This window comes from Chaetodon auriga, chromosome 22 (assembly GCF_051107435.1).
Source record: "Chaetodon auriga isolate fChaAug3 chromosome 22, fChaAug3.hap1, whole genome shotgun sequence".
In the NCBI taxonomy this organism is placed as follows: Eukaryota; Metazoa; Chordata; class Actinopteri; order Chaetodontiformes; family Chaetodontidae; genus Chaetodon; species Chaetodon auriga.
The window spans coordinates 6,770,635-6,780,847 of record NC_135095.1 but is presented as its reverse complement, the minus strand read 5'-3'; the positions used below and the strand labels follow the sequence as shown (position 1 = coordinate 6,780,847).

The 10,213-nt window shown below is 43.7% G+C and overlaps 1 protein-coding gene across 1 annotated transcript; it reads left to right on the top strand.

Annotated features, from left to right (window-relative positions):
- Window positions 1–1,494: 1,494 nt before the first annotated feature.
- LOC143315288 (protein mono-ADP-ribosyltransferase PARP12) lies at window positions 1,495–9,657 on the top strand. Its single transcript, XM_076722913.1, has 12 exons — window positions 1,495–1,844; window positions 3,092–3,227; window positions 3,347–3,962; window positions 4,072–4,122; window positions 4,232–4,358; window positions 4,607–4,772; window positions 6,271–6,391; window positions 6,478–6,574; window positions 6,673–6,751; window positions 7,656–7,786; window positions 8,115–8,266; window positions 8,415–9,657. The coding sequence occupies exons 1-12, from the start codon at window positions 1,567–1,569 to the stop codon at window positions 8,951–8,953; spliced, it is 2,493 nt and encodes an 830-aa protein (XP_076579028.1). The 5' UTR covers window positions 1,495–1,566; the 3' UTR covers window positions 8,954–9,657.
- The last annotated feature ends 556 nt before the right edge of the window (window positions 9,658–10,213 follow it).

Sequence of the window (10,213 nt, the reverse complement as noted above, 5' to 3'; positions counted from 1 at the left end):
GAAAAAAATAGAAATATACTCAATGCTCAATTATAATAGCGTTATGTGAAAAGGCATATAGCCATAAAGAGGTTGTCAGTGTGAGGTCCATGGACCATCTGAGGTCCTTAGCTTCGTCCAGTACTCCAGTTTCCTTTCACAGATGGTGCACAGAGCTAAATGAACTAACCTCAACCATGATGAGTGAGGAAAAAGAAAACAACATAAAATGTCTTTGGAACAGAACGGCTTCAGTGCTCCTGAGAGGGATTCTCCAGACGCTCTCTGAAGTAATGGTCACTATTCTTTCAAGGGACATTCCCTCATTTGGTCTTTTAATGGCGGAGGAGGAAGAAATGGAGAGAAAGGATGGAAAGCATGGAAGCATCTGATGTGTGATTAAAGTCCCCAGCCTGGACCCCCTTGATAACCTGGTATGCATCTTAGATTACTGGACCGTGGAAATACCACATTGTTTGTGAACCTCCAGGTCCGATTTGACAGTGAATCTGGATTGAATGCTTCAGAGTTTCGAGTGGCAGCAGATGGTGTGAGAAGAGAAAGGCAAAAAATTATGGAAAAATCACTTCCGACATGTATATTCTCCTCGGGGAGAGGGGGACGGGAAGCAATGAGGCTGATGGGAAATGTGCTGCAAGTTAACGAGCAAATGCAGATGAGTGAAGCTGAGGGATGATGAACGTTCATCCTGATGCTGCAGACTGAGACCTGCTAAATGATTGGACTTGCATATTTTATGTTCTTTCATTTTATTTTATGACTTGCAGAATTTCATCACAGTGGATGTAATTAGGACTTGTTTTTACCACGTAGTATTTTTGAACTGGGAACCGGGTTAAGACACTGTTGTCTTTTAGTTCTTTCCTGTGAAGCTGAAATGAGGCAATTTGACAAAGCAATCCTCATTTTGACAGAGTATAACAGTAAATATGCAGAACTGAATTTCAGTGTTTTTCTGAAAATCCAAGGAAATGCAGACGAGATTGCGCTCGACAATTTTTTAGACATTACAATAATCAGACTGCAAGGGGCAACTGTAATCTTACACACCTACTGTACACAGTAATCAGACTTATTTGCTGATAGTCAGACTCATAAAATGCAGATTCAGACAATCAGAAGTCAAACAATCAGAACCAGCTGGTGGCCTGTCCTCAGTGGCAGAATGAATCACTGAACTTGGAATGAGTAAGTATGACACCAAATGATTGTTTGCAGCGTCATTTCAGTTTCACTCTGTCTGAAACAGAACATTTTCTCACATGTATCATTTACATAGTATTATTTCCATATTTTCATGTGTCTTTACTGTTCAGGATCGAGAACTCAAGATCAGTTTCTCCACAGCTGACGGAGATCTCCTCTCTTCATATGAATCATATGAGGTCATATAACACGAGGTCGCCCCCAAGTGGCGAACGGCGGCGTTACACCCTTAACTCCTGCTAAAGATAGTTAAGTTTCGGTTTCCAATCTCCGGAAAAGATACCGAACTTTAGTAGCCTGAGCAGGTCAGCAGCCACAATCATTGTGGCCGGTGGAGGAAAAGAAAGCAGATCGTCAGTGATGGAGACTGAAATACTGAAGTTCATCTGCGCCAATCAAGGATCAGTCGACACTGATTATTTGGTGTTTAATCTCGTTTTTGGCGATTCAGCGGATGTTTCGGAAATTATTTGTAACGGAGAGAAATTTATTTCGTGCTGCCCTTTCGGGCAGCCGAAGGTGGTGGCCAGGACTAATCTGAGGCTCTGCCGAAACAAAGCGTGCCAGGGAGCATGCAGGGGGCTGCACCTGTGTAAAAACATCCTCCTCAGCGGATCCTGTCAGTTCACCCTGACCAGGTAAGAACTGTGTTTCCTTAAATTTCGAGGCCTGAAGGGAGTCGTGAGGTAACCTTTGTGTCTGAGGGTCATGGTGCTGGGCTGGCCTCACAGCCCTCCGAGCTGTCCAAAATGATCTAAAGAGACCTTAATTTTCAGCATTTTCTGCGTGAGAGTAAAGCTGTTCAGTGTAAACGATGGTGTGACAGGATGGTTGCGGTGATACAGTGAAATTTAAAGGCCTTGACAGGCATGGTGCATTCACGTACTATTGGCGAAGTCTGTTGCTTCATGCGCGAGTTGATATTCACCTGCGGCTCTGTCAAAAAAAAAAAAAAAAAAAAGCCTCAAGTGAATACGACTTTTTTTTTCTTTACAGGCTTATTTAACACCTCGAACAGCTGAAGTGTTTCTTTAGGCAGATTTATAGTTAGACTAATGCTGTTTGAGTAATAGCTTGACATTTTGGGAAAATTGCTTAGACTACTCACTTCTGGCAGAGTTAGAGGATAAGATTGATGCCACTTTTACACTGGTCTGTACGATAAATTTGAAGCTAACAGTTATCTTGGCTCAAAGGCCGAAAAAGGAAACACACTGCTTGACTTCATCCAAAGGTTACCTTCCCTTTAAAGCGCACCAATCAGCAGAAAGCTATGGCACAGTGAAACGGAAGTGTAAAAGTCTCACAGTGTACAGCCCTACAAAGTCAAAAAAAAAGCATGTTTCAGATATTGTGTGGGTTCAATGGCAGTGGTTCTTTTAGTCATCCAACTTGAAAACTTTAAACCCTTTTTTCTCAGATTTACTGCTTCTGTAGTTACCACTCCCTGCCATTGCAGGGCAGTGTGGGCTCCTGTTTTCAGCCTTTATGCTAAGCTAAGCTAACTGGCTGCTGATTCTAGCTGCATATTTGCCATACAAACGTGGGAATGGTGTCAGTCTTCTAATAACGATTAGAGACAAATTCAAGATACTTTTCTACTTTCTTTCGACAGTAGTCAATGACAGCAAGTCAGATATTTTGCTCGCTGTGTGGTGACCTTTAGCCCTCTGAACAGGTAACTGTAGATAACTGTGGTATCAGTCAAGTATAAAACACTGCGACTGGTTTGGTTCATTTATGTCTGTCATTTATGACCTTGAAAACAGTAACGCATCACATCAGTTACAAAACGCCATGCAACGCCATTCTTCCTGAGCTACCGTACATGTAAAGCTCAATAGTCCTGACCAAACTTTGCGTGTTTTGTGTTCTTTGATGACAGGAAAGGATGCATCTTCTCCCACGCGCTGGACTCTGAACACAATCTGAGGGTGCTGAGAGAGCACGGGCTGGAGAGTCTGAGCAGGGCGGAGCTGTGCACGCTGCTGCTGCAGAGCGACGACAGGCTCCTGCCACCTGTAAGCCTCATCTTAAAGGAGTCGTTCAGCATCGCCGCCGCCTCCTTTGTGGTTTTCTCACCATTTTTCTTTGCTTTTTTCCTTTGCTTAATTGTAACCACCTTTTCTCCCTGTACCAGATATGCTACGATTACAACAATGGTGACGGGGAGTTTGGCCGATGCCAGGATGGTCATAGCTGCAAGAGAATGCACATCTGTGAGAAGTACCTGAACCGTGAATGTAGCTGCAACAGGGTTCACGATTTTAATGCTCCACAGCCTTTGAAAAGCCTGCGTGATAAAGGCGTGCCTGAAGATCTCTTTCGCACCTTGAAGTCAGTTTATGCAAATATACAGGCTTTGAAGTACACTGACAGAAGCGGCGATGGGGGCAACAGAGGCAACAGAGGATACAGAGGAAAACTGGGCCACGGTCAGCAGCGACGACACTTTAGCACTAGCACTACTGAAATCCCCACTGCCGCCCCTGACTTATGTGACCGCTACGGTTGTCCAGAAGAACGCTACAGTGACTGCAACGTGAGCAGCGACGATGGTCAGAGCATAAAGCAAACATCAAATCTGAGTAAACCTTCAACAGCTGTGAGAGGGAGAGGTGGCAAACGTGGCAACAGGGGAAACAGGGGCTACCCTCAGAAGCTGAAAGAAACCCGTTCCACTAGTGACATCTTCACTGCCGTCAACGACCCCGATGATGGGCCGAACAGAGGAAAAGGGCAGAAGCCTGTCAGAGGTAAAGTAGAGCAGCTGCAAACGCTTTCAGTGAAACAATATTGTGAAAGAGCTGTGTGAAACCAGCAAAACAACACTCTAAAGCATGCTTTTTTGTGTGTTTCCTTTAGACAAAACGGAGATATGCATGTACTTCATCAAAGGACACTGTATCCATGGGGGTGAGTCGCAGTTATCTTAGCAGTAATTACTTTGTGCACTTCAGAGCAGTCATTGCATCGGTTTTCAGTTGGCGGCATTAACCCTGTCTCACGGCTGATGCGTTCACAGAGCGATGCTTTAAAGCTCATGACAAGATGCCGTACAGGTGGGAGATCAGAGCGGATGATCAGTGGACCGCCATGCCTGATAATGAGTCGATTGAGAAGGACTACTGTGACCCTAAAAACACATACAGGTACTCTCTACTGACATAGAATGGCATTGTAGTTCTGTAGATCTGGGAAGATGTTAGACTCAATCTCTGGCCTACAGTAAAGCCAGTCCACTACTCTGGAGGATTGTGAAGGCTTTTGAAACATCATCCGGGCCATCAGTGGATTTGCAAAACAGCAATATTGGTCTGATGTGTAAGCAAACTAATATATCGGTCTCACGCAACAGATTAATTGTATAATTAATGGTTCCTCGTCTCCCTGTCTTTAGCAACACCAATCCAAGTGTGCATTTTGACACGATGACCTGCGGACCGAACAAAGTGCGACGACTCTCCACCATTAACTCTCTGCTTGAGCCAAACTTCATCCTCACCACTGAGTGGGTCTGGTACTGGGAGGATGAGTTCGGAAGGTGGAACATGTACGCTTCACCTGTGAGTAACTGGACTCAGCCTTGTTGTTCTAAAGCCAAAAACAACTGCAAATGAACGCCATTATTGGTAACTGACCGTTTGGATGTGTAAGCATCATCTTGCTAACTGAAATTTCAGTGTTTACAGTGTCAAACAACGGCTAATACAATCTTAATAGATCATTTTTCATTACATTAGGCGTTATGTGCTGTTTTTCATGACCTTTGATATGGTACATGATAAGGATGCTGAAATAGGGATGTCCCAGTTTCCCCAATCTGCAACATTTGACATTGCAACCATGCAGTGCATACGCATTATCTGGACATTACTCTCAAATAACAGTCTTCCTTGTTGCAACATTAAAACAGTTCCTACCAGAAAGCAGTGTGTGTAAGCAAACAGTGGAGCAGCGTGAAAAAAACAGAAGCAGCAGCAGCAGCAGCCAACAGTTTCATTGAAGATATGCACACTGACAACATGCCTCGGCAAGCGAAGCTAGTGGAGCTGACTCGGGCTAAAAATGGCCACTTTACCTCCATTTCAGTGACATTTCGTAGCCGCACCACAACCTTAAATGCGGCTGTAGAGACAACAAGTCAGGGCAGCAGACTCACTCCAGTAAATGTTGCACACGATGAGAGAGAAGCGAGGCCGTCCAAGCTTTGCTCTGAAGTGAAATTTCTAATGTGGTACCGGCCTTCTGATGCAATCGTCGGCTACCTGAGCTTCGCTGGCTGTGGTCCATGTGGACTCTGACAGTCGTCATAAGCAGCAGTCTCACATTCTGCCTTTTCAAAGGACAGAAATATAAAAACTCAAATCACAACAGGATACAACTTCCCACTTAATCTCTCCCACTCGTGGTCTACTAAACCTGCGCTGAACTGACGACTACATGTGTTTACATAACCCTGAAACTCTTTATATCCTCTTTTATCCGTTTTATGTTTATAGTCGACGTATCTTTTTCCCCCCCGCTGTATTCTGTTGCTTAAGCTGCTGCCCATGCACATCATTTAAGTTTTAATCTGATCATTTATGGCTCAACATCCGCATAAAAATATCAAAAGAGGCAGAGACGCTGCCACGCTGTGCACAGGCTGTGTGGCAGCATCTCCGAGGAGAGAGATTAGCAGCAGCAGAGATTGTTGTCAGATTGCATAAATTTGAATTTGTCGTGCTCATATTGGACTACTGAGTTAAGAAAGTTTGTGTGTGTGGTGAAGCTGCCTTGGCCATCTTTCAAGCTTCTTAGTTTATCTTTTGGTTTACACTTCCGGCAAGAAAAACACTTCAGACTTCCAGAGAAGCATGTGAACACAGCATGAAACTGATGGAAATCTAATCCTGGACCAGGCTGCATGCTCACATTGTTCCTCACCACAACAAATAGGAACTGAATAGAAGTTTTGTGCAATAATATCTTTGCATGTCATTCCAACTGGCTCCTGATTGGTCGCCTACCATGTCAAATATGTTGTGAGGTAAGAAGAGACGTATGTGTCTTGTGTGGCAGGATGGTGGACACAAACCAGCAGACATGGACAGCTCGAAGCTGGAGCAGAAGTTTCTGGACAATGACAAAGACGTGGTGGAGTTCGTGGCCGGTTCACAGTCGTATTCACTCAGTTTCCAGGGTAAACAAAGATTATGCAAGTGATCTCTGTGTTGACAGTGAAATGTTAAAGCGGCATCGTAAACATGCCCCTTTGTGTCTCCTCAGACATGATACAAGCAAACAAGCAGTATCACACTAAGAGGGTTGTGAGGAGACGGCCCCGGTTTGTCTCTGCGGCTGATGTCCAAACAAGGAGAGTGAGGTGTGACATCCCAGATATGCTATGTTGATCCCACTTCTGTTTCCCACCTTTAAAAACCTTTTAATCAGTCGTAACGCCTGTTTGTTTTCTGACCACAGAAGGCCTCTCGGTGGAGCAAATTTCAGCGCAGTACCAGACCACTGGGACAAGACACAGATCCCTCAAACAGGATCGAAGGTATGACTATAAACACCCACCTTCAGTCTGCACGATAAGCACCTCTGCTGTTTCAGCTAACCTTCATGCAGAGGTTTGTTTAGAAGCTGTGTGTAGCAGGGCACCATGAACTCAGGCTGTGTCCTTGTCAGCGGTGATAAAGAGTAGTGTGCTGTCATGAACTGATAATTCTTATTCTTTCTGCCATAGAGCTACATTACTATCCAAAAATGACTGTAAACTCGTCATTGAGCCACACTGTCACACTGGGTGACATGTTCCTTCATTGCTGTGGACATGACACTGAGTCAGTCCCACATACAATCCCACAAAATCTGTATTAGTCCACTGCAGAAAATATTCCCCAATAAATACAAACATTCTCTCCTGTTTGAGCAACATTGGATAAAAAAGACAGCGGAGAAAAATGAGCACACTGTGTTACTGACATGAAGCACCTGAAACCAGGCTAACCTCATCTATGGGCACAGCCAAAGAACAGTTCCCGTCCAACCTGTCCCGCCAGCCGGCAAAAACATTTACAGCTGTAATTAGAACCTATGAAGCTATGGTAAAAGCCACACCTGAATTTCTAGCACTCATTAGCTGCAGTTGACAGGATGTGATCAGACTGAGGCAGTGCCCCCATTTGGAGAAGCTGCAGCTGGGGAGTTAGTGAGTAACAAAGAGACAATGAGATGCTTTGCAACTAAAAGCAACGCGATTGGACAAAGATATGACCTTCCAAGGCTTCTCCTTAACACGTTCACTAAATTTGGAAACGGGCAGTGATGCGAGGTGACTTGACTGTCAGCTGATTGTTCACTGGTCAGGTGTCGCAAGTTAATTGTGTGTGATTTTTCAGAGAATTAGCCCTTGTCGCAATGGAGAAATCATTTCTTTTCTCCTTGCTCTGTCTTTCTAGCGAGTCTCCCTCCAGCGCTCCTCAGATGAATATAAGGAGATTGAAGCGCTTTTCTGTAAAACCATGAGAGGCTTTGACATTGTCAAAATCGAGAGGATCCAGAACAAAGGTCTTTGGGAAGTCTTTCAGTGGTACGTATGTGATTATCACGTGTTTGGTCTGGAGACCTGTTCACCCATGCATCTGATATTTTCTTAGCTTGATTCTCATTGTATCTAAAGCAAGACAGTGTGACTTCTTGAAGAGGAAATAGTCTTTCTCTTACAAATGATGCTTTGTGACGTTCTTCTGCTTGTTCTACTGTTTTGTTCTCATTTTTTCAAATGTATCCCATAATAGTCACATGCGTCCACAGCGGCCGGTGTTTAGCAAATTTACATAGTCTCACTGTATGTTAGCACGCATTCTGAAATACATCAGCTTGATTGACGTTTTCGGATTTCTTGTTGCTAAATAAAGGCAGAAAACTCAGATGAAGAACAACAACGGTGTACGCAACGTGACAGAAAAAAGGCTTTTTCATGGCACTGACTCGAAATACGTGGACGTCATCTGCCACACCAACTTTGACTGGAGAATCTGTGGAACTCACGGAACTGCTTTTGGCAAAGGTGAGTAGGAGAAAGATTCACTCTGGGCTGTTACTGATGTGATTTCAAAAGACGTGCAGCTGTGTTGAAGTAAAAAATTTACTCCATTTACGCCAGAGCGTCTTACAATAAAACAAAAATTCTGAAATCTCTCTCTGTCCAAACCCAGGTAGCTACTTTGCCCGGGATGCAAAATACTCCCACAACTACACCGGCGACTCTGATGTCAAATCCATGTTCATCTCACGGCTGCTGGTGGGAGACTATACCAAAGGGTCCCCTGAATACCGCAGGCCTCCTTCCAAGGATGGCGGGGACATAAACTTCTTTGACAGCTGCGTGGATGACATTATGAACCCTTCTATCTATGTTGTGTTTGAGAAGCACCAGATCTATCCCGAGTACCTGCTGCAGTACAAGGCCACGCACCCGCTCGTTGACTTATATGGTGCTGCATCTGTACCGGCACCAAAACCAGTACCGGCACCGAGACCAGCTCCCCAACCCAGTGTATCAGTTTATCCATCCCGCACAACCTCATACCAACCTATCGCATCATTTCATCAACCCATCGTAGCCACACCCCGGCCCAGTACAGTGTCTTACTCGTCCAGCACAAGCTCTTACCGATTCCAGCCCACACAGCCTGCAGCTTCCCCACCACCCCAGACGGCAAAGAAACAGTCTGATTCCTGCGTCATTGCTTAGTGACAGAAGCCAAGTGAGGGCAGGTTATGATGGAGCGCCTGGCCATTTTGGTGATTAATGAATATTATTACTAAGTTTAACATGTAGTGACACATGACAGTGTCACTTCTTCTGGAAAACCAAATGGCACGAAAGTTCTTAATCACACAACTAAAAATAGTTCAGAAAAAAAAAACTACTGTGAACAGCAGATATCAATGACAGAGCTGCCAAGTTTAAAGTAGCCAAGTTTTGATCCAAATTTAGCAGAAATTTTTAACAAATATTGAGGAAATTGGCAAAAGAAAATGCAAAGGAATGCATGTATTAAGAGTTGAGAACATTAAGACAAACAGTTGGTGGTGCTAATCTCCAGTCAGGTGCCGTTAAGAAACTGCAGGAGAAGAAGGTGCAACGAGAATGTAATTAAAATGAGTAACGATAATCTGAAAAATATGATAGAATTAAGACACTTCTGTTTGTTTCATGCGTTAATTTAGACAGTGTTACAGGCACGTCATCACTGCACAGATCGGATGTTTTCTTCTACTGAGGTGATGAACGAATACATGTGAAATTAATTTGAAATGGAAATTTCCTCAGGAAATGTTACACGTCACCATGGCATTTAAAGATCTTATTGGGTAGTTGTAATACAGCATACATCATATTTAGTAATTATTGCATTTAGAAATGCTGCTACATAGCTCTCCAACCAGTAGGGGGGGACGATGTATTTTATGTCATAGAGCAAAGCATGATCGTATTTCAGGCAAAAACCTGGAAAAAAAAAAAGAAACCCGTCGACTTTGAGACAAGGGCTGGAAATGCAACAATGCTAGCTCATCTGTGGGTTTAACGACTCATTGTTACAGTACCCCATAGCCTTGTTTTTTTTTTTTTGTTTTTTTGTTTTTTTTTGCTTAAAGGTGCAATATGTGAAGAAGAGTCTTCGTTTAAACATTCAAAAATTAACTACAATTATCAACAGAGTGTTAAGAAATAACACTTTTGACGATATGTTAGTGACATCTATATGTTGTATTGCGGCGATATCGACCAAAGTTGGTATGCTAACTAGCTAGCCCTGGGCTGTCCTGCCTCGTAATACCACTTGGTGCCTCAAGGGGCAGTAGTCCGATAGTATAGCCCCCAGTAGGTTTAGCTGGGAGATGTATGTAAACAGCCAGTTTAACATGCTCTCTTAGCTTAGCTTAGCTTTTTAATCTAAGCAATAAACAAAATAAACTAACCAAATGTAAAGAAAGGAAATCTATTTTC

Coding starts and splice junctions, on each gene's coding strand:
- LOC143315288 (XM_076722913.1), top strand. CDS start 1,567: ATGGAGACTGAAATACTGAAGTTCATCTGCGCCAATCAAGGATCAGTC. Junction 3,228..3,346: donor ACGACAGGCTCCTGCCACCT/GTAAGCCTCATC, acceptor TCCCTGTACCAG/ATATGCTACGATTACAACAA. Junction 7,787..8,114: donor CTTTGGGAAGTCTTTCAGTG/GTACGTATGTGA, acceptor TGCTAAATAAAG/GCAGAAAACTCAGATGAAGA.